The 24,967-nt window shown below is 41.4% G+C and overlaps 1 protein-coding gene across 1 annotated transcript; it reads right to left on the bottom strand.

The window, feature by feature from the left end:
• Positions 1 to 3,457: 3,457 nt before the first annotated feature.
• Positions 3,458 to 18,496, bottom strand: PTGER2 (prostaglandin E receptor 2). The gene is made up of 2 exons (XM_045823600.1): positions 16,959 to 18,496; positions 3,458 to 6,892 (listed from the first exon to the last, which is right to left on the bottom strand). Exons 1-2 carry the CDS (start codon positions 17,799 to 17,801, stop codon positions 6,671 to 6,673), a joined length of 1,065 nt encoding a protein of 354 aa, XP_045679556.1. The 5' UTR covers positions 17,802 to 18,496; the 3' UTR covers positions 3,458 to 6,670.
• Positions 18,497 to 24,967: the final 6,471 nt, after the last annotated feature.

The raw sequence follows: 24,967 nt of genomic DNA, 5'->3' as shown, positions 1-24,967 counted from the left end.
GAAAGATTTATTTTCACAGGCCACATCGCAGTACACCATAGTATGCAGCTCAACTGTGTTTTGGTTATTGCGCCTTCCATTTTACAAGTAACAGGAAGACATTTATGTATAAAAACAAAGAAATTGAATGTTGAGTTTTCAAAAGTCTAGGGCTTTTTGGCTCGTTCCTCTGAGTTTTTCCCAGTGTGGACATGTTGAGAAACTCTCTGGGAGTGGAAAGATAGTCTCAGCTCTCTTCAAAGGTTGAATTGTGCAGCTGTGACCATTTTTAAATGTTTACTTTATCATGACATGTCAGGCACACTCTTAGGACTGAGATGAGCACCAGCCAGTTAATTCTAGCAAAAATGTCATCTGATAACTAAAGGCAGTAGGTTCCATTTTCAAGGGGAAAATTGTTCTTTGGACTCTGGCACCAGCATCTAGTTCTTATCACCTGAAAAGCCAGTTATTAACCCAAAAGGCCAGGGTCAGATGATAAATTCAAGGCTCCCCATCCTCAGCCTACAGAGACAGTCCAATTGCAGTCCAATTGGTCCAATCACAGTTATAGGCAGCCCTGGCTGGTGTGGCTCAATGTATTGAATGCCAGCCTGTGAACCAAAAGGTTGCTGGTTCGATTCCCAGTCAGGGCACATGCCTGGGTTGTGGGCCAGATCCCCAGTTGGGGGCATGTGAGAGGCAAACACACATTGGTGTTTCTCTCCCTCTCTTTCTCCCACCCTTCCCATCTGTCTAAAAATAAATAAATAAAATCTTTTTTAAAAAGTTATAGGCAAATGGCTAAAGAGAAGCTGAGAGATGATGTGATCTCAGGCAGCAAGATCAACACTAGGATCATAAGGGTATCTTATGAGGATGCCCTTAGTGAACAACTCACCCCTGCACACCCAGATTTCCTCTAGGAAAGAAGCAATGTGTTGCTTCTTTCATTTGTTTAAGATTGTAAAGGTATGACCTAGTTGCTAATAAAACTTTGTAATCACAGGTTGCATTAATGGAAATTTCAAGATCCAGATTGAACCAGCAACCAGCATATCAGCACTCAGCACAGATAAGACTGGTTTAGAATTATTTACTGGTGTTGAATTCTGGTCCAGCATATTAAGATGGGCACTGATGTCTTGGATAAGAACTGGAGGAAGATATCCAAGTGGTGAGGTGTCACATAAGGGACAGCTGAGGAAATGAGGGATGTTTGGCCTGGAGAAGGGAAGTCTTGGGTGTGGTTTCAGGAACATGAAAGGTCACCTGAGGCACATTGCTTGGACTTATTCTGGGGATCTTCAGAAGAAGATGTGGAAATGACATCTGCTCGATTTCAGCCTTGTGATAGAGCTGCATTTCCCAACATGCAGCATATCCTGCCTGAATGTTTCAGTGCTGTTTCCTCTCATGCAGTTCCATGCCTCCATGGAGGGGATAGGGACCATGTTTTGTTGTCTTTCTGTCTCTCCTGGTCTCCCCTGTCATGCTTATACATTCCTCTACATAGTCCCATGTGTGCCAGTCTTTACTGCATCTTCTGAAATACAAACTTGTCCCATGTGCTTCTTATCATTATCATTCTTGACAGTTACCCAGAGTTAAGAGATACCATGACCCCTAGCACCATGATCCTCACCAAGAGTGACCAATCTGAGCTGATGTGTATGAGGAGGTCAGAGGGGCCACTGAACTGGGCATCAAAGATAACATTGTACTAATCCCTAACCATATTAGCATTTACCACTGCTAGGCGCTGTGCTCAATGTCATGCATGCACTTACTTATTTAATCCTCAAAGTAATTGAGGAGATGGATAATTTTATTATCATTTTATAGATGAGGCAACTGGGAGTCAGAGAGGTTAATAACTTGTCTGAGAAACTCTAAGCAGTCTGACAAATCTGTAGTATCCCCCAATAAATCCAGAATTTGTTGAAAGGGGAAAGATTGAGTGTGTGCACAAAAGTGGACAGGACACAGTGGTAGAGGGGATCTGTGCCAGGAAAAGTGTGTTCTAGAAGGGAATGGAAGGAGGGAGTAAAGAATGAGTAAAGATAAATCCTGTGGTAGCAGAAAGGGCAACATGGACAGATGGTCTGACGCATCACCCTTTGTCCAATTTTGTTTCCTTTAGTTAAAATTTGCTTTTTCCTGATTTTTTTAATTCAGCATTTAAAACTGCAGAACTCATGCCCTGGCCGGTGTGGCTCAGTTGACTGGAATGTTGTCCCATACACTACAAAGTTGTATGTTTGATTCCTGGTCAGAGCACACACTTAGGTTGCAGGTTCAATCCCTGTTTGGGGCATGTACTGGAGGCAACCAATCAATGTTTATCTCTGGCATTGATGTTTCTCTCTCTTCCTTCTTCTCTCCCTTTCTGTCTCTCTAAAAAGGAATGAAAAAAGTGTCCTTGGGTGAGTATAAAAAATAATGTAAACTATGCAGAATGGCTGAGTTGTTATATATACTCTGTAACGGTTGTGTTAAATCTATCCCAGCTTATGTTAAATTTGTAGATATGGCATACCCTCAGCATTGTTAAGTGAGCCTTTTCTCTATTTTTCCCATTCCAGTTGTCCTTCTTAAAAATAAGACTTCAGTTCATTTCCAAACCAGTATACATGGCTGTCTCCCTTTGTTTTGCTTAGGAATAGGTATGCTATTGGCAGGGAAAACAGAAAGATGCTTCAGCTCGATCCCCTTTCTCTTCCCTGATCATATTAACTGCCTCCAGAGTTGGATAGATGTAAATGCTGAGGCTCAGAGAGCAGAGCCATTGACAAATATTTTGGTAAAGGAATCTATAGTATTTTACTATTTTTCATACAGATGGAAATGATTCCTATGCCCCAAGCTTGGATATTTATTTGGAATAAAAGGCAGGAAGAGAGGCCACCTACTCTGTGGCTTCAATTTTTGTGTATTTAAATTTAAATATATAATTTAATCTGCTTATGCTGGAATTTCTCCATTTGCCTATCTAAATCTACTCTCCACCTGTACCATGGGCTTCATGGGCTGCATTACCCAGGTTCCTCTTACTCTCTGGATTACAGTTGGGTTTATCCCATGGGAGAAACAAGCAGACGAGTAGCAAGTAGGAAGAGAGATGCTCCAGGAAGGCAGTTCCTTCATTCCCTCCCTGTGGTTTGGTAGCAACTCTGCTTCCCCGCTTCATAGCTTTTGCTGGGTGGAACCTCCTTCAGCTCTCACTGGCTTCTAGAGACTGCTGCTCCTCCTCCCTTGTCTCTTCCGGCCTATGAGTGATAACAGCTTATAAGGGATCCTTCACTATCCCTTGTTGATTCCCTAAACCTCACTGCTCTGTAAACATTCCTTTCGCTCAATGGCTCTCAGCTGCCCTTTTGAGTGTGCCATCTCTTTCTGCTGGAATCCTCGCTGATATATTTGACTCTCGGCAGAATTTAAAAAATGAAACACGTGAACTGCAAAATTAAACCACCCAAACTGACCTTTAATAGTACATACATTTTACAGTAAATAAAAAAATATAATTCAAGAAAATTCATTTATAATAAAAAAGTCACACAATCTACCAGAAAAAAAAAAGAGTAGCTTTCTGAAATAAAAATTAATGCCCAATACATGGCCTTGGTCTCATGTATAAATTAGACTATGGCTTTTGGGAATTGCTAAAATAATATTTATTTCTATAGTGTATTTCATTTCAGGTGATCAAAATGCTTTGTAAATTTTTTAAAAAATCAATTATAATGCTGTTAGTGATTGGAGGTATGTTATAAATGTGCACTCAGAAAGGAAATCCAGTGGAGTTAAGTGTTTGATGAAGGCAGAATAAAGTCATCAAATATTCAAGCTGCAACACCACCTGTATATAGGAGGCATTTTAAGTCCACATATACAGATCAGTCATTTGCAGATGAGATTGCTTCTCTATCTGTGAACAGCTCAAGTAGGGATTCTTCTCAAATTCAGAAAACCATTAGATTGGCTTAAACTATTTGGCTAAGTGAAATAAATAACCTTCTGCTTAAGTTTGAACCAATTGTCTTAGCCTGACTAAGTGATCAAATTCTACTTGTGGCCTCTGCCAGCTCAGTGATTTGGCATTGGTGCTGTTTCTAGAGTTTTGGTCTGGCTCTTGGTTATTGTGGGTTCAAACCACTTTGAGATTGGTGTGTTCTGGAGAGGCTTTCTATAGCTTCTAAGCAAACTCAGGTCCCTATAGGATCTTTGCAGAGTTGAGGCCATAATTTAGTACCAGAATTTCCCAGTTCTTTCTCGGAAAGATGATCTGGGGCCACAGTGAACCATCCAGGAATAATTTGGCTCAGAACAGACTGCTTATGCCCATTTCTGGACACCTAAAGTTAGGGCTGGCATTTTGAGGTGAATATCTGTGATAGTTTCTTTATCCGTTTTCATTCCACTGACTGTCAGGGGCAAAGAATAAAATCTAGGTCTTCTTTCATCACAATATAGCAGGCAGAGTTCTGTGTTTTCTTCTTTAACTGAAAATTCCCAGTGAACTTAAACAAGTATGTGATGAGATGGGATTAAAGAAAATAGTCACATTATCCAATCCTAGTAATTTTTTTCTGTTACCTTCAAATCACCATTCATAGTAGGTGATTGAATCTTACATAGGATTTTTATTTTCAGTTCCTTCTATGTATATATCAGTGCAAACAAAATAGTCATTTAACACAGTGCAAGAAACAGGAATAAACTAAGAAACAAAGCTCTAGAGAGCTACCAGTTCCTTAATAAATGGATTAAACTGTTATATTTTGTTCTCACTAAAATAGCAAACTCACAAGTATGCTATTTTAAGTTCTCAGATATTATTCCAGATTTTTGGAGGGTGGTGAGGTGGGGTGAAGGATTATAAATAACAGTTTCATTTGGAGGAAAAAAGTCATGTGATAAAAAAATCAATCTTCCACATTCAAAGTAACCTCACAATGTTTGTATACAAATCACCCACAAGCTTAATTAGTTCCATTTAGAACAATTTCTTAACTTTAGACAGAGAAAATTTACTTACATGTCCAGATCTTAGTTAAGTTAAATTTTGCCTGGTTTGTTTAAATTGGTAGAAAAGCAAATCATTTATTTATTCTTTTTAAAATAAGAGCTGATTGGACATAGATTGTGTCAAAACACACTGATGCCTAGAATGGTTTGGAAAAACTCTTAGTGATCATCTAGTTTGATAACTACTTATAAGAAATGGTTTTACGTAAGCAACTCAATGAGACTGGAAAAAACAAACATCCCCCTTTTTTTTATATAATGGCTATCCTGTAATAATACTCACTGAAAAAAAAATAAGGTGGTTCTACTGTTTTAAAGATCACATTGGGAAGAAAAGAATCCTGTAGTACCAAGTATTTTACACTCTAATTTGCTATGCAACCATAATTTAAAAACCTGCCAAGTTACTTTTTCTAATTATATATTATTGAAAAAACATTATATCTACACTAACTATAAGATGTTATTTGGGGGATTCATTAAGTACTATTCCATTTTCAAATTTTTGTTTCATAGTTTATTTTTATAACATTTCAGATGAGTTTACACAGTAACTAGGATAAGATTACACAGTGCAAACTCACTGAAATATTTTGATGCTGAGTTTACACCATGTCAAGCATTTTGATTTAGAAATATATAAAGATATGACTCATTGTTACATGATTTCCTATATAGTATTAGTCAACCCGTGCTTCCTGGATAAAAATATAGGCAGATGAGTTTTGCTACAACACAATCCTCTTATAAAGTAGATGTTAGTTATGGCCACAACATCAGCATTAAAGTGGTTCCAGTGTATCTGAAGAATTAACTAGGTTTTTCAGTTTTTAACCCTAATACCTGGCTTCAGACAGCCATATATATACCTCCATTGGAAACAGAATGAAGAGTACTAATTAGAATTAACTCTCTTAATAGCCTATTATTTCTTGTTGAGAGGAAAATTCTTAAAAGTTTTCTTGATTAGTAGTAGCATAATAGGCATTATAAAATAAATAATCTGACACTTTGAGACACAGCTTCCAGAGGACTAGTGAAAAAGCTGAGCCTACCCTTCTATGAGTAATACTGTAGCCATGAGAGAGTACTCCCACATACACAAACATTACAGTGCAAAGTGCCTGTGATTTTCAAACCTACTGTCCAAAGAAAGGGTCTGTGAAGCAATCACGGAACACGAGGCTTGGTTGCTTCAACATCTTGACTTCCTAGAGAATACATATGAAGTTTTGTCTGGTCTGACTGTACACCGTGTGTTTATAACATCAGTAACACAAAAGATTAAAATAGAAAACACACAGTAACTATTTCAGATTTTAAACAAATTACAAAACCACATGCTTTCTCATTCAGCAGGAAAGCTTAAATCAAAAGGCAACTAGATCTTTAATGCCGTTGGGTGTTCCTCTAAAGGCCACGCAGCATGTTGGAGGGGTAGCTTTTATAGCTCCTTCTGACACCTTCCAGGAAGTGCCTTGTCAGCACATCTGTAGCCTAAACCACTGCTAAAATGTTGGTTTACTTACTCTGTTTTATTAGGGTAGCTTCAGTTTGTTTATAAACTAACTTTTTTCATTTCTCCAAGGAAGCCTTTCAAAACGATCTTCCAGATGCTAGCTAACTAAGCACTTCTTAGCTATTGTCCACAAAGGTCAGTCTATTTACTGGCATTTGACCGTGTAGAACAGGAAGTTTCTGTTGCATCTTGTGCTCTTAACGAAATCCGACAACAGAGGACTGAACGCATTAGTCTCAAAACAGAGGGCCTCAGGATGGCAAAGACCCAAGGGTCGATTATTGAATTAATTGATAAAAATCTAAGCGCTTGGAGGTCCCACTTTTCTTTTCGGGAAGACTTTTCATTCATATATGCAAAAATCTGTAAGAAGCAAAAGGGGGAAATGATGTTAGTTTTACATTGTGGCAGTGGACAGGCTTAGACCGTATGCAATTATTCAATATTTAAAAACGTGTTTTGTTTGTGGTGGTGGTGAAAGGGGAATAGCAAAATCTCATACTTCTACATGTTTCTTCCTTACAAAAACTCTGAAACATAAGTATTATCTCTGTTTGGCAGATGAAGAAGTGAACTTTAGGGAAGTTAATAATAACATGCTCTGTTTACTTCCAAATACTTAATTTGACTTAATTATTGCAATTCAGCATGAGAGGGTACACAAGAGAGCCCGGCTTCTGGCCACTGGACTGCCTGGGTTTGAATCAGGCTCCATATATAGCTTTGGGACCATAAGTAAAAAAACTAACCTCTTAGTGCTTCAGTTACATCTATAAAACAGGTGATGACAACAATACCTCCTTCTTGGTTGGGAGGATGAAAGGAAGCAATATGTTGAAGCTACTGGAAACAGTGCTGCTCCCTTAACAAGTGCCCCACAATGTAAGTTATTATCTCCATTTTACCAATGAGAACACTTGGGTGCAGAGAAGTTAGGTTACTTGCCCAAGTTCTCGGGGCTGTTTCGTGGACCCCGGGGAGCTGGAGTCAAGACACAAGTCCCAGCTCCCTCGACAACAGTGCTTTGCTCACCAGGTGCTCCATCCCGGTCGCCTACATTAGAGCAAAGGTCTTCAGAGCAATGCCTTAAACACTGAAAAGCTGACACATCTTTACATGTTGACCAGTGTTCTCAAACTGGTATACCAGCTCTCATTGGATTCCTTAGATGTTAGAGAGCAACACAATTTTTTGGTCAGATTTAAAGGAATGGAACTGTACGTGCTTGATAAAGATCAAACACTGCCACCCAGTTTACAGAAAAAAGGAAAACAGATGTAAACCACACCCAGTCACTTAAGATGTTCTTTATAATGCTCCTGGGACTTTCTTAACAACAATAGCCCCAGAGTTAGAAAGCTAATCCTTCTTTCCTCCACTCTTCTCCACCAGAAGGAATGTTTTCTTTCCTTCTCTCCTGCTTGCTCTGTAGGCATCTGACAACTGGATATACAAAGCAATTTGCAGGGAGGCAAAAGAGTAGGCATCTTCCAGTTGCTTATGTTAGGACAATAGCAGCAAGGTCTGGCAGCCACAGGTGTTTATGCCAGAGAATCTTGGCATAGGGAATGGAGAAAAGACTTGGCAGATGAGTAAGGAAAAAGAAGAATCGATGGTGGATTTTCCAGATTATAGAGAGAAGAGAAAGTTAGGTAGGCAATAATTTTCTTGGCAGCTAAACTATTTTGAATGAGAAATATACAGGACTTGTATGGTGTCTTTTAAGGAGAGATTTTAGAGCTTAGAAACTTAGGATACCATTGTATATAAGTTTAGTTGAAGAAAATATATTAGTCACCACACACACACACACACACACTACTGAGCACTCTGTAGCAGAAAAGGCTCAGTTTATAATCTAGTGTCCAAAGAATACAATAACACTGAACTGGCTAGCCAAGTGGGCAGTGTAGAAAGGGCTCAGGATTCCTGTGTCACAGCTTCACGCATGAAAATGAGTCAGGTTTTCAGTTCCTGATCTCCTTGGAGTGTGACAGAGCAATGAGAAGTGAAAAATGGTTTTAGTGGATGAAGCAATTCTGTACTATTTGTTTCCTTTCCATTTCATCTAACATGTTGGGTGATTTTTGAAAATGGTTAACATTTCAGGAGCTGGCCAATATTTTGCGGAAAACAGTTTTTTCTTTTACACTTAGAAGACAGATCCACTGCAGCAGCCCTTCTACTGAAGTTCTTGATGTAAGCTTTGTCGTCTCCTTCTTCTCCTACCTCCTCATTTTTTAAAAAAAAATTGGTTCTTGTCTTTTGCCCTGAGTTCACCATTTTCATCTTGTGGACCCTGTTTCTTTTAAATTGTTATAAAAGATATGTAACAAAATTTACCATTTTAACCATTTCAACCATTTAACCAATGGTACAATTCAGTGCCATTAAGTGCACTAACATTGTTGTGTAATTGTATTGTTTATATATTTTTTATTTTGTATACATTATGATGCTTTGACATCCTAAAAACCTTTCTGCTGTGTAGAGACTACCCCTTCAGGGACAGCCAATTTTTGGAGACAGCCGGAGGCTCACCCAGCAGCAATCCTTTGATATGCAAACTAAGCAACCCAGAGCCTCCACCTGGTCCATTCCCCGGGAAGCAACAGTCCTCTCTCTGCCTTAATCTTCCCAGGGCCTGGTACCAGGCAACTAGAGAGCAGAACTACAGCTTCGAGCCTGCTGAAATGATTTTAATAGCCAGTCCTACACTGGTCACCCTGCCTTGCTTCGCTTTTCCCTTGGAAACTCCATTAAGGGCTGTGGCCCAGGCTTCCCCCAGCAACTGCTGCTGTCTGGTGACTTGGATTTGCACTTTCCCATGTGGTCCTTGGTTTTGTGTGGTCCTTCTTGTTTCTAGGACTTGTGAGTATGACAAATTTGTTTTCTTGAGACTCTCCTGTCTTCTCTTGTGGCCACACCTGACTGACCATCACATAAAAGAACAGAACAGCAACCATCACCACCATCTACTTCCAGAACTCTCTCCATCTTCCCAAATTGAAACTCTACCTAAGTAACAATAACTCTCCATTTTCCTCCCCCTCCAGCCAATCCTGGTTTTTCATTAAAGGCTGACACATGCACAAAGTCAATTAATTATTGTTTTAATGATATTCTGCTTCAGAGGCTGATAGAATTTATACATATTTTTGTACACTTACTAATACATTTGCTGTAAGAAAAATACCAAATGCTAATTTAAGTGAGTCAAGTGAGTTTTAATTCCTTAGGCCAGGCTCTCTCTGCAGGGCTTTACTAAGACTATGATACCTACAAAGTGGCACAGGTGAAAATAAGTGGTTTTTTAAAAAAATATTTTATAGAATCCTTGCAGCCTCCCACAGAAAATTTCATGTTGGCACTGACTGGATGCTAGTTGTTTGAGATACTTTCCTACCAGCAGTATAACCACATAGTGGTTTCAGAATTTTAAAGCAAATGAGAACTTTATCTAGCAGCTCGTTGAAATTAACCAAGGAGCATTAAAAGTATTCTGATGGCTTGCTCCCTCCCTCAGAGACTTTGATTAATTAAATCTGGGGTGTAACATGTGTTTTGGGTTTTTATTCCCACCCCACCATGGGATTCTAATGCCTGAAATAAAAACTAAAGACCCATTTATACCTGGCCAATCAAACAAACTTTGAGCTTCCAGAATTCCTGATCATTAACATACAATCTGATTTTCCCTTGGAAATTGAATCCTATGGAGATAGCATCTAATATTTACTAAATACCTATGTGTGCCAGGCACGGTGCTAAGCAACTTACAAGTCTTATTCTATTAATCCTTACTTGAACCTGCAAAATATTAGGATTCCCATTTTAGTAAGGAGGAAACCAAGGCTTATAGGGGTGTCCAACCTTTTGGAGTGTCTGGGCCACACTGGGAGAAGAGCTGTCCTGAGCCACACATTAAATATATTGCGACACGTGATCACAAAAAGAATCTCATAATGTTTTAAGTAAATTTATGATTTTCATGTTGGACCACATTCATAGCCATTCTAAGCCATATGTGGCCCGCAGGCCACAGGTTGGACACCCCCAGAGAAGATTAGTTACCTTGTCCCAAATCATGGCCCAGGTAAGTAAGGAAGCAACGGAGTCACGCTCAAGCAGTGGGGCCCAAATTTTCCTTTCAGCCACTACTCTGTTGCAAGCCTGTGATGTAAAGTCTCATATAAAATTCACCACTGACTAGGTTTGTAGGAGACAGTTTTTTGAAGGTGTCAGCAAGGTTTACGGGCAACACTGTTCCTGTTAAGAACCATGGCTGCGTCTAAGTAGCTACTTGGCTTTCTCAGTGCTTTTCTTTCTCCCACTTCCCACATCTAAATTGCAGGCAGAGAATGTTACATGTTTATCTCCCTTGTGAAAGACACTCGTAAGTATCCTGGTTATAGGCTTTGTGCAATTCATTCTTTAAAGACAAATTTCATGGGGGTACTTGATATTCTAAAGAAATTCTTCCCCCAAACCATAGGTGATTTGTGGTAGAGGGAACAGGAGCCCATGTCCCTTCAGAAGGAAAGACTAGGGCATAGATGTGGCTCCGGTACTAAAGAGGGCCCCCTGCCTTGTGCTCCAGGTGATCCCAGAGCCAGACACAAAACAGTTGATGCTAAGATTTAGGACTCTGGGCCTGTATATCCAGGGTGGTGGCTCTAAACCCTCTGAGAAAATGTTGGATGCCATGAACCATCTCCCCAGAGCTCACATAAACACAAGCTTTTGGAAATGATTTCAGAGTGGCCAGGCGCTGTCCATGGAGTGCAGGTATGCAGGAGGTGTCAGCCTGCCCCGAATGCACTTCCCTGTCCTTGGCCCATCCCGTCACTCATATGTCCCAACTCTGGAAGTCTTAAGTCTAGTTTCCTGTTAGAGGGAAGCAATTTTAGGTAGCAAAATGGTTTGAGAAAAATGAAGCTTGGTAGACCTTAATATAGTTTGAGGCACAAGGAAGGTGAGCTCAAGATAAGGATGGGGAGTGGTGATGAGAAACTTCACAAGGGAGGACAGGAGGAGCCATGGAAACTAAACAGATCAAGTTGCAGATTAACTAAGTCTTAAGCCTTAAGGTGGAAAGAGACTTGTCAGATTGTCTTCCTGAAACACTGTGTCTTCAGAGACCAATCACATACCATTTCTGTTCTTTAAAAAAAAACAAAAACTTAATGCTGTGATGGCCTCTTGTAATGCCAAAAAAGAAATATACCATCCCTAAGCTGTTTTTCTTTAAACTGATGTCTTAATCATCAGAAACAGCAGTGATGATCAACACTTCCAAGAGTGGAGACATTAATGTACAACTTCTCTTTTGGGGAAAGGACTATGGTTCTTGCTGCTTAAATTTAAAATCCCTGGTGTAATTGTGTCTTTATTCACAGCCACCATTTTATAATATCAAAACGCAAAGGAAAGGATGTCATGTGAAAACACTCATATAGGAAACTTTCTTCTCTTAAAAAGTATTTTGTAACCCTGGCTGATGTGGCTCAGTGAACTGAGCACTAGCCTGCAAACCAAAGGGTCGACAGTTCAATTCCCAGTCAGGGCACATGCCTGGGTTGCAGGCCAGGTCCCCAACAAGGGGCTCATGAGAGGCAACCACACATTGATGTTTCTCTCCCTTTCTTTTTTCCCTCCCTTCCCCTCTCTAAAATAAATAAATAAAAATTTTTAAAAAAGTATTGTGTTTGTGTACAAATGATGTGTTGTGGAATGGTGCACCTGAAACCTGTATAATTTTGTTAACCAGTGTCACCCCAATAAATTCAATAAAAAGGAAAAATAAATAATGTGTATTAAAACTATTTCAATAATTCCCAAACACATCATTAATGATGCATGAATTATAAAGGACCTTCCAGTAGTAAATGGATATTAACTTAAAACATCACCAAGCAAAGTTCATTATGGTTATGCATAGAGATTTCTAAATTTGGTCAATTTCATGTCAGTTTTACAACCCCTATTCATGTCATAAAGAGTAGCAGGAATGAACAGGAAACTGCAGTATTGTTTACTTGAGTTTGTTCTGCATTGCAAGGATCAGATTTCCACTAATCAGGTTTACCTGGAAATTGTAGCCCTGAAGAATTTCTAAACATGAAGAAACTTTTAGAATGAATCGATGGTTTGCTTTTGAAGTTTTAGAAGTGAATAAAATGTATAAGCACTTTATCCTAATGGCATGTGGAAAACAGTGTAAAAGACCAGGAGTTACCGACCATTATTAATAAAGCAGTGAGAAAGTGGCTCGATGTGGTTGGGAATGAAGACACAAACAGTATCTGAGGCAAGAATGGGGCCTGATATATTTCCTGCGTTCTGTTCCATTTCTTGAAGAAAGTTTCTATTTATCTCTGTGAAATGATGACAATAGCTGATTAACATAAGGAGGAATTATTAATTTATACAATATCCCTTTAGTGCATAAACAGTTTGGAATATGTTGTTGGTCCCATGCATAATTTCATATTGGACAGCCAAAGTAATGTCATTTCATAAACAACTCATGTCTTTTTTAAATATCACTTAAGAAATGATTTGTGGTAACAATGGAAGGTTTTACATGAGGGGTAGCTTGTTTATTTCTTAATTTTTAAAAAAATCTGTTTATTTATTTTTAGACAGAGGGGAAGAGAGGGAGAGAAACATCAATGTGTGGTTGCTTCTCACATGCTCCCTACTGGAGAGCTGGCATGCAACCCCGGCATGTGCACTGATTGGGAATCGAACCGTCAACCTTTTGGTTTGTGGGCTGGTGCTCAATCCACTGGTCACACCTGATTATTTCTTAATTTAAGCATCCTTAAATCTCAGTCACAGATCTGTGAAGTAAAAAGAAACTTATACACTTGGCCCCAGCTCAGGCCCCTTGATCTAATATGGAGTAAAAGGTCTTTGCCATTTTATTTTTAAAGTTCACAGATTAATTCATACATGGAATTAAGAGGCAAAGTGGTCCTTACATTTATAACATCTTCACAATTCTCTTTGAAATGAATTAATTTTCTCCTCTGTTACCCTGCAACAAGCGCTTTCTCTCTGATAGGATAGTGGTTAAGTGCATAAGCTCTGTGCTTAAACTGCCTGGCTTGGAATCCTGGCTCCAACATTTACCAGCTGTGGGACCCAGGGTAAGCTAATGGCCTCACCCATAGAATGGGAATAATAATACTATCTATTTCACAGGTTGTTGTGAAGACAATAGGTTAGTGCATGTAAAAATTGGCACTCAAAAATGTTAGCCATCTTGATGTTGATGATAATAATGATATTGAGGTTGAATCTGACTTCATTACAGGCCTCTGGGTATTTTACATTTTGATAGTTTCACTTCCTAGACTTTGGAAGTCCTAGACTGGGATTCTTGGAGGATGTAGTAATTCTAACCTGCCCACACCTAGGGACAACAACCTTAGTAGTAGTTTCAGGTTTCCTAAACCCCCACTCCCCTCCTTCCCCACCTGCTCCTGAAGTGCTGGAATAAGCTGGCATCCCACTGGGCACCCTCTTCCTTGCTGGGCCACTTTTAAGGGACATAGAAAGCAGCTCTGGCAGGACCAGGCTGAGACAGGGTCACTTGCGAGTATTTTCTGGGATGCAAGGGAAAAAAATTAGTTGGAATAGTTCATTAATAACTTTTTTTTACCTTGCTTACATTTTAAATTGATGATATTTTGTATAAATTGAGTTAAATATATTGATCAAAATTAATGTTTCTTTTACATTTTTGTTGTATGGCTTCTAGAAAATTTTAAATTCTGCATGTGGCTCATGTTTGTGGCTCACACTGCATTTCTATGTGTCTGTGCGTGCTCTGTGAGAGGAACAGAAAAATGTCCGAAGGCAACCACAAGCCTTTGCCGAGTCTAACAGTTAGGAGGTGTGGAAGTGAGGCCTGTCTCAGGCGGGAGATTGGTGCAGGCAATTTCTGACCACAGGTTTAGTATGGACCAATAAACCAAAAAGACATGCGGGGAAAAGGTCCCACAGGGCACATGGCAAGCATTTGCAATATAGCAGAATGTATGCATCAAATAGTGGCCATGAGTTTGAATTATCAGTTAAGCCCTCCAAGAAATAACTTAAATTGAGGTACTGCAGCATTTCATAGGCTTTAAAATGCTGTGTGAATGAAGACACTAACAAGTACCAAGAACCCACTGACAAAATAATCTTCATCTAGCGCCCCCCACCATGCTGTAAACAGGCACTTTAAATAAAAACACAGCTTCAGAGCAAACCTCCTACTCCCCAACTCCTTCTAACCAGACTTCTAGCTCTAAGTCCCTTCACAGCAGCAACTCTGGATCTGCCTCTGGCTTAATACTAAAGGGGGAAATGTGTGTGTGTTCATATATATTCAAATATATAAAACATACATATATTTGAAAATTAACATATTGATGTTGGAGTCTTCATGATAAAAGGCAAATTTACTAAAAAAGAGGGGAACCAATTGAAAATCACTACCTTTATTTTTAAAAATACAGTTTATACAATAGATCAGTTCCTAAATTTCTCATCTGAGCCCATTCCTAGGCTGTTTAAATAGCTGGGGGTCAGGGATATTTTTATGTACACACTCACAAGTAATAAATAAAATTCCAAGAACTGCTAAGGCCTACCTGTCCAAGACAGGCACTCATACAGAGATGATTTATGACTCCTATGTTGAATTCTAAATTGTTTAGTGGAACTTGAAACACTTTCTTTCATAGATACTTATTCTGCATCCTAGTCTCAACCCCAAAAAGTTGATTTAACTCCTAACATAATCTCAACGTCCTATTGGTGAAACAAAACAAACCCATAGGAGCCATGTTGGTTTCTACATCATGGCATTTCTGTTGCACAAACTTCCTGGCTGTGAGCGGAATGGGAGTTACAGCCTCCCACAATCCTACTTCATCTAATGACATAGTACATCGTACATATCCCATCTCATTCCCCCCGAAGTGTAACTTACTGATTCCGCCCATCTTCTGCCCTAACAGAGGGTGGGGCAGATGTGTGTGGGCAGTGGGAACCACGGAGAAGAAAATGTAACTAAGAAAAAGAGTTAATTTGGGGGAGGGGAGGGTCATTTCCAGGCTTTTAGAACCCTGTGTTCTTTCCCACTCCTGAGGATGAGCATATGAATATAATCAAAAACAGTATTGGCAGGCACTGTCCATTCGCTTTTTTTTTCCCCTACAAGATTGTGGCTAGCGAGAACCACTGACAACTACTTGCTCCCTGCAAGGTCAGTCTTGTTATGCTGAAGATTATGAAGTGGAGCTGCCCAAACTTCCAGTTCCCACATCTCCGTAAGAGGCCAGCCCACCCTCAGACATATCTCCCACTCCCTATGGCTCAAACTCACAGCTTCTCAGAACTAACTCCTGAAGTTGCTCCGCACCAGGACAGCACCCATCCCAGTACCCAGGGTCCTGCCCTTCAGTTGTCCAGACAGGCTCTGGCCTGCAGGTCACGGCAAGTGCTGGACATGCCTACCTCTCCCATCCCTGAGATGGACCAGCTATTTCTATTGTGGTTTTGTGCTCATAAAGCACACAATTATAAGCTGAAGAGCACCTGTATACATTTCTGACAGTGACATCAAGAAGATATTTTGTAAGAGTACAAATGCCTCCTGTAGAGGGATTTCAAAAGCTTACCAAGGGGTTACTCCAAGCAACCAGCCTTTCCTCTAATTATCATTACAGACCTATTGTATTATGAGTTTTCATGGCCACAAAGAGTTACACTACCAACATGTAATTTAGAAAGCCTGTAAACTTGAAGGTGTTTTTTGAACTTTGAAGACAAATAATGAATGCTCTGGAGTTCTGCAACAGGGACCCTTTTCACCCCGGACCATTCTCAATGGCAGCTGCAATGCTATGGGTTGGGTACCACGTTTTACCCTGGGAGAAACAGCAGGCAGTTATGGAGACTAGCACCAGTGTGTGGGAAGGGGGTACCAGGAGGCAAAATGCAGGTCAGGGAAGTCAGATTGTAATTGCCAACCACCCAGAGGGGGAAAAGGGGCTGCCTCCTCCTCAGATGCTAAACCAGGCTAGTGGGGGGGGGGGCAGGGGGGAGGGGGGCCTTGCGGTGAGGGAAGGGACACTGATAACAAGCCTTTGATTCCAGGATGGAGAAGCTGGCTGGTTCAGTGAGTGCCAAGGCTCCCTGTCAGTGGGACCGTATTACTGTATGGGAAACACTAACCTAGAGAGGCCCATGCGCCAGGGTTGGGGGGAAAGGAAGTGGGTAAAGGTGAGAAGCAACAGGGGAAGTCTACAGATTAGGACACATTTTTACAAGTTGTGAAAGTTTGTGTGGCAGTGGAAAGGGTGGAAATGAGAGAGCATGTGAGAAGGCTGCGCAGAGCTGAGCTGTGGAAACGAAGTGAGTGACTTACTGTGAAAGGCAAGGAACAGACGGCGAAGGTGATGGTCATAATAGCAAGGAGAATGAGGTGGTCCGTCTCCTCCGCCATGGACACCCTTTCCCCTCTCCTGCGGGTCGCAGGGCCTCCCCGCCCGCTGCCCACGGAGGGTCCGCAGCGGCTTCTCCTGCTCCTGCGGTACATACGGATGAGGTTGACGATGACACTGAAGTTGCAAGCGAGCACCGCCACGATGAGGAGCAGCAGCAGAGTGGCGTAAAGCTGCAGGTACGCGGTGCGCCCGTGCTTGAGGAAGCACCACGTCCCAGGGCAATACTGGACGTACTGCTCAGAGTTCAACAGCGGCACAGAGCAAAAGAGCAGGGAGACGGCGTAGATGGCGGGCAGCACTGCCAGGCCGCTGCGGCACTTGACGTGGCGCTGGTAGAAGTAGGGGTGCCCGATGGCTAGGTAGCGCTCCAGGGCCATGGCGAAGAGCATGAGCATCGTGGCCAAGCTGAAGAAGGTCATGGCAAAGGCGAAGTAGGTGCACACACGGCTCTCTGGTGCCAGTGCCACCAGGGTCTGGTTCCGCGCGTACGAAGCCAGCACCACGGGGCTGATGAGGCAGGTCCCGAGCAGGTCGGTGAACACCAGCTCGGTCACCAGCACGTGGAACAAGGAGATGGAGTTTCCGCGGCAGGCGCCGCGCCCCGCATCCCCCAGCCAGCGGCGCGCCAGCAGCGCCAGCGCTATGAGGTTCCCCAGTACCCCGGCCGAGAACATCACGGAGCTGATGGCTGGGCTTTCGCCCGAAGGGAGCCACTTTCGAGTACCGCAGTCCTCGAAGTGGGAGTCATTGGAGGTATTGTCCATGGTGGGGTGTAGGGAGCAAAGATGTGTCCTCTCCCGGCTTGTACCTGGCAGGAGGAGGGTCTGACAGCGGGAGCGCTCCAGGACCCAGAGAGAAAAGGGGAGGGATCGAAATCCAGAACCCCCTTCCGGCCCCCGGCGCTCCCGAGGGCTGGCTAGACCCCGGTCTCCCGCAGCTGCTGGACAGGCAGCTCGGCTGCAGCATCCGGCCGGTGCTCCAGGCTCCGCCGACCCGCGCCCACCGTGAGCCTCGGGAGCTGCTGACTCCTCCTCCGCGCCGCCGGGGCTGGGCTCAGTGTTAAGGGTGTCCTTGGGCAGGCACCCACGAGATGCCCCGGGGCGCTGCGAGCCCTACAGCGCTGGCGGGGAGTGGGGAGGGAGAGGGTCCGGGTACTGGCCAGGAGCGCTGCCGGGGAAGGCGTGCGGGCTGCGGGCTGCGGGCTGCGGGCTGCGGGCTGCGGGCTGCGGGCTGCGGGCTGCGGGCGTCAGGGAGCTGCTTGCGTTCAGGGGGAGCGGCGTTTCCTGCTCCACTCCCTCGAGTTTGGGTGCTGAAGCCGCCCAGTCCTCTGACCTTCTCTAGGAAGTGTTTAGCCCTGGCAGAGGCATGGAAGGCAGCAACGGGAAAAGCAAAGCTAGTTGCCAGAAAAGAGAGAAGTTAGGAAGACGCGGTCTCGTGAGATGTTAAAAAGAAGGGAGTAACAGACACCAAAGACAGCTTTTAGTAAGACCAATATGTTCTTTATCTTCTTCTTCTTTTTTCACATTCGCAGGAAGATACACTAAGAGGGCGGGACCCACACTGGGAGGAAGTGGAAAGCCAGCTTGTCCATCCAAGCAACCAAACCATGCATGCCCCTGAGCTGCCTGTTGCACTCACTATTGCTTTTATTCGGTTGCCAGCATTTCACCTTTTCCTATGCCAACACCATAACGGCTAACCAACCACTTGTTTAAGCAACCATTTCTTTTAAAAAGGAAAAAAAAAAGATTCTTGTGAAGAATTTTTTGTGGACACGGCTTTAACTACTGCACATTGTTCTCTCCTCAAGCTCTGCCTTGAAATAAAAGGCCGTGCAGCCACTAGTTTTTTCACAGTTAACCGTGGCCTATCCGGCAAGACCCATTCCTGGTAACGTTTATTGGTTAAGTGGTCAGGTTAAGAGACTGCAGCTGACAAAAATGGTCGTTTACCATCTACTGTCATACTTGCCGAGTCGTGAAAATGGGCTTATGTGTAACCAAAAAAAGTCCAGTTTGACAGACATGAGTAGTTATATTCTATAAGGAAGGTCTTAATCACATGGGCTAGGAGGAGGAGAGAAAGGTGGAAGGATTTGCATAGGAAACTGGCAAGGGAAAAAAACCATGTTGGAGTGAAGGAAAGATTGCTTGTTGGAAAGCACACCTTACTAGAGCCTACTTGCTCTCCATGGATACTTGAGCTCACATTGTTAATTCTGGCCAGGGGATTGGAACGGGGATGGGGTTCCCAACAGGGCAAACTAAGGGGGTTCTCTTTTTCTCATATAAGAAGTTCAACAGTGGCAGGTTGGTGAGCCTCCCCTGGAGTCTCCTCTCTGGCCCTGTTATTCCTAGCACGTTGGCTTCCTGTCTCCATGGTCTTCCCCACCCGGTCACCAGTTGCTGCCTCTGTCAGTCAGGATCCAACCAGAGAAACAGACCCACTGAGTGATAAGGAATGAGAAATTTATTGTTAGACACTAGACCTATGTCCTTCAGTATGGTAGCCACTAGCCACAGGTAGCTATTTAAATTTAAATGAGTTAAAATTAAGTAAGAATAAAAATTTTATTTCTCAGTTGTGCAAGGTATATGTCAAGCACTCAAGAGCTACATGTTCCTAGCGGTTATCTTATCAGCAGCTCATATATAACGCACTGTCATCTTCACAGGTGTTCTCTAGGACAGGGCTCACATGATTGTGGGAGCTGACGAAAGAGTCTACGAAAGGCTGTTTGCTGTCTTTGGTTCTAGTGTTGAGCCCGAAGTCACCCAGGGTCAGCCAGAAGGAGTCAGAGTAGAAAGCTGGACTTGGATGAGGGCAGGAACAGACTTGGAACCTGCAGGCGCAAACTGGAATTCATGAACACCTGGAATCCTCAAAGACAGACGGGACCTGCATGTATCTCTCACTACTTCCAACCTTGATAATGCAGGAGAAGCTAGCACCCATCATGGAGCTGTGAATGCACTTGACTTAGGACTTGGAGGGACTAAAAAAGGAGATCTGGCAGGAGCTGGAGTCTGGGTGCTGCCTCATGCCAGCAAGGTGAGCCAGCAGAGTTACCACCATGCCTGGAGCCCTGCATTGTCCCCCAGAGCATGAAAACCATGGCTGATGCTTCGCTGCTGTCTTCCAGATCTTATGCAACATTTCTCGGAGACCAACAGTAACCTATGCAGGATTCTGGAAAACAGATCCTGCTTAGTTAGCTGAGTTGACGTTGTACAAAGTCTCCACAACTACCCAGCAGTTCCAGGCATCAAGTCTGCATTGAAGGCAGAGGGAGAGGGAGAGACAGCACCTGTGAGTTTGCTCTGTCTTGTGCCTGTTTCTTTTATCAGGAGAGTAAAAGGTTTTCTAGAAGCACCCCAATAGACTTTCCTTCTCATCTCATTAGCCAGAACTAGGTAAAATGGCCAACTCTTAGCTCTAAAAGAGGCTGAAAAGGGGGGTATTGAACATTTCCAGCCTCTTCTAGATAAGAGGCTGGCAAGGAATGATGTTGTGTTAGTCAACCAACAGTGTCTGCTGCAGATCTAACACAGTGCATTACCCACTATCAACTCCTAATATTAGCTGGAAAGGAAGCTTGAGAATATCTATTCCAAGAATACCCATTTCATTCACATTTGAAGAAACTGAGGCATAGAAAGGTTGAGTGGTTTATCCAAGGACACAGAGAGTTAGTGCAATAAAACTAGGAGTATGGAAGCCAGACCATCCAATTTATATTTCAGGCCCCTGTGTATTGGCCACTCTGTCCTTTTAAGGCCCTAAAGGAGCATGTGGCAAGATACCCAATCCTCAACACTGAACTTGAACTCATTGGCAAATCACTCAAAACAATTTAGATGTTACTTCGTGACTGACACATTGGTAAAGTTTGAAAAGATTGTACCTACTCAGTATGACCAAAGATGGAAATGGTTTCCAGACTGTCAGAGGGGAGGGGAATTGGGGGATGGGTGAGAAAAAAATAAAGTGGTTAAACAACAAAATATATCTATAAAACACATAGACACAGAAAACAGTATAGTGGTCGGCAGAGGGAAAGGGGGTGGAGGCAGGTGCAAGAAGGCAGAGTCGGGGTCAATGGGGACAGAAAGAGACTTTAGGAGATGAGCACACGATGCACTATGCAGATGATGTTTTTTGAGTTGTATGCTTGAAATCTGTATGGTTTTGTTAACCAATGTCACTCCAATAAACTAAAAAATAAAGATGGCAATGGTCTCACTGTTGGTGAAAGTGTGAGTAGATACAGCCTTCCTGGTGGGAATAGTTTATTTATTATGAAAATTTTTGAATATGCTTTAGCCCAGAAATAATAAAATGTATTACCCCAAGGAGACATAAATGCACAAAGATTTTACACATATGCACAGAGAAAGCAGAAGGAGCATTCCTTATTGCAAGAATCTAGAACTAAATGCCCTCTCATAGAGAACTGGTTTAATACATTCGGTACACTTACGCAACAGAATATACAATCATTAAAATGGATGATGTGTGTCTACGTTTATTGATAATGATGTTTATTATCTGTTGAATTAAAAGCATGTATACTATTTCAATCACATAAAATTACATGCATAAGTATTTGCATAGAGAAGCATCTAGAAGGATGTTTAGCAAAGTATTAATTGTAATGTCTCTTGGTAGTGCTTTCTTTTTTATGCCTGTCTCTCTTGGTTGATTTTTTTTCTCTGTGTGTTGCATTTATATTAGGAAATGAAAAGAAGCTGCTTTTTATTTAGACAAAAAAAATAATCATTGGAGGAGACTGTTTTCTACTTGGTTAAAGGTAAGAAGTTAGATGCTAATGGTTTTTTTTTTTTAGATGCTAATGTTTTAAACTCTCTTCCAGTTCTATGCTTTAATGAGTGAGGAGGTCTTATGGTAGTTTGAAACTGATCAGGAAGATTGGAGGTGCTACTATACATTTTCACAAGGGTTTTGCAATTCTCCTACTTATTTGAAGACTGGAAATCATCATACATTATTCACATTTTCAGAGATGGTGCCCTGTCCCACTTCAAGTGACTGCTTTGTCATTAGATTCTTGTCATCCCTTATTGTCATTGCTTGACCCAGTTCTGACACTACCATCACCAGGAAGTCCCTCTCTTATAAAGGTGGTAACAAATCAATCAAAAGGTAAAAAAAAAAAAGCAGTCAATATAGACCAACCTCAGGATATGTTCAAAAAATTAAGGGAAATTGTGAGTAGGTGGGTAAAGAATCTTAACAGAGAAACAGAAACTATGAAAAAGAACTAAATGGATATTCTAGAACTGAAATTCATAGCAGCTTGGGTTTGGCAGGAGCAAGGGTGACTTTGAAGACTAATCACATCTGGTTGCCTTTCTTTCCATGTCACATTGCTTTTGTGCTCATGGGAAATATTCTCACTCTTTCCAAACCATGTAAAACTTAGGTAACTGTTTTCTCTTACCTGTCCTGTTTCTACCCAAGAGTTGAAACATCAGTTTTCTATGCTCTCAGATTCCTCGAACCTCTCTGAGATTTTGAGGGTAAAGAGACATATAATCTAGGAAAACCGTGTTAACATCTTAGCTCTCATGTTCTCTTGCACTTCACCTTCCTTCCTCACAGCCTATGGAAGTTGTTGTGGGGAGAAGTGGTACAATTTTGCTCTTCCTCATTTCCTCTCTAGGCCTACTTTTTCAAGTCATAAGTCACGAATTGATGGCCATGTTGTGTTACATTGTCCTTTCTCTGAGGCAGTAAGCATAGAATGCTCCAACTGCTGCTAAAACCAGAGAAAGGTCTGGAATATCAGGAAGTACTGGGCAAAAAATACATAGGTTAGTATGTCAAATTACTATCTGGCCACCTTTGCCTTCCTGTAGGCGTGCATGTGTGTGTGTATTCAAGAGAACAGGATTTATTACAACCTCACAAAATTGTTTGAGAAACAACTTGATAAAGCCTTTGCAACACCCTGAGTCAATAAAAACTGTTTTATAAATGGATGTAAGAGAACAACAGTTCTCTTGTCCTCAGATGGGAAATATCAGAAAGGTAAACCCATAACACTGCTTGTTAGCACCAGGAATTAGATCAAATGAATCACTCCAATAATGTTAGGAAGACAAATTACCTATGATTCTAAATTTCTGTTTAAGATTGATAGAGCACAAAGAACCCAAGATAATTATGAAAATGCTCTTAGAAAGAGTTTGCTTCTAAGGATAGAACAAACTATAAGACAGTAAAGCACATATAACACACAAAAAAGGTTATGGTTGTTCAATTTATTTGTATAGAGTAACAACTCATTACAGAAATTTTGGAAAAAAAGGAGGAAGAAAAAAAGTCACCCATGAATGTATCCATCAAAAATGGCCACTCATAACATTTCAATGTTTCTTTCCATTTCTGTTCTATGTGCTTTTGTTTCCATAGTTGGGATAATATTGATAATTTTATACTGCTTTTTAGAAAGCTTAAAATTATAATGAGTAACTTACATTACAATATGTGCATGCTCTGAGATGCAGAAATTGCATTTTTAGAATACTAAAATCCATTACTTTATTCGCTTAGCCACGTATTTACTGAGGCAACACAGGATAGTTTCCAGAGCATGTGTGCTGGAGTCAGATTGCTTTGAATTCAAGTTTTACTTCTGTCCTGGGACAAGTTACCTCATTTCAATGTGCATCGGTTCCCTCATCCATAAAATGGGGGTATGACAGTACTCACCTCATAGGCTGTGGTTGAACTGAGGGCCTGGCTCATAGGAATCACTCAGCAGATGTCAGCTGTCTCATTAATTAGCCAGGTCCCGAGTAATGCTAATATGGTCCTGCCCTAGTGAAGCTCATAATGAGATGATGATAATAATAATAATAAAGGCTATAATTTATTGGGAGCTTACTATATCCACTAAACTGTTAAATTCTTCTTTTACATTATCTCTTTAATTTTTTTAAAATTTTGTGTTCTTTTCTTTGAAGTATGATTGACATACAAAGAACTGTATATATTTAATATATACATTCCTATTTTGGGTGAGAAAGGCGAAGGGACTAGGCACTACAAATGGGTAGTTCCAGAATTGCCACAGAGATGCGGGTTACAGCATAGGGAGTGTAGTCAATGGTATCTGGGTGAGTTTGTGTGGGGCCAGGTGGGTACTTGAAGCAGGGGGGCCACTCTGTAATCAGTACATGATTTTCTAACAACTTTGCTGTATGTATCATTCATTTTTAAAATTCTGCAGGAAAGGTCAAAGATATTCTCATTGTACAGATGAACAAACTGAGGCTAAAAGGACAAATGCTCAAGGTTGTAAATATAAGGAAGTTCTTTTCAGTATTGTTTATATGCTACCCTTAGAAACTAACTAAACGTCCAGTGGAAAGAAGTTCTATAAATGCATTAGGTGTACCTGTTCAATGGAATATTTTGCAACTATTTAATCATAGAGCTCTGCATTTATTTATATGGGTAGATGTCTACAGTGTTAAATGAATGACACACACAAATCATGGAACACTATGTATGATGTGATTTAATTTCTGTAAAAATAAACACTTACTGAACTATATGACTGGTGAACTTTCCCTCAAGAATGGGTTCCATTATGTACTCCCCAATGTCAACTTTTCTTTATAAATATCAAACGTGCTAAAATTTGGCTTATTAAAAGAGCAATGATCAATTTGGAAAAAATAAGTTGTTATCATCTTAATGACATAAATATTTAATACCTATGTATTAATATTTAATAGATAACTATATCAGTTATCCATTTCTGTATAACAAATCACTCCAGAGCTTAATGGTTTAATGTAGTCCTTTTATCTTCTCATGATTAGTGGTTCAGTGACGTTGGGCTGAACTCAGCTAGGTAGTTCTGTGCTGGTCTGAATGGGATCATTCTAGTGGCTGAGGT

Source organism: Phyllostomus hastatus, unplaced genomic scaffold (genome assembly GCF_019186645.2).
Source record: "Phyllostomus hastatus isolate PE091 unplaced genomic scaffold, TTU_PhHast_1.1 phas_scaffold_501, whole genome shotgun sequence".
In the NCBI taxonomy this organism is placed as follows: domain Eukaryota; kingdom Metazoa; phylum Chordata; class Mammalia; order Chiroptera; family Phyllostomidae; genus Phyllostomus; species Phyllostomus hastatus.
This window is presented reverse-complemented; position numbering and strand designations above follow the sequence as displayed.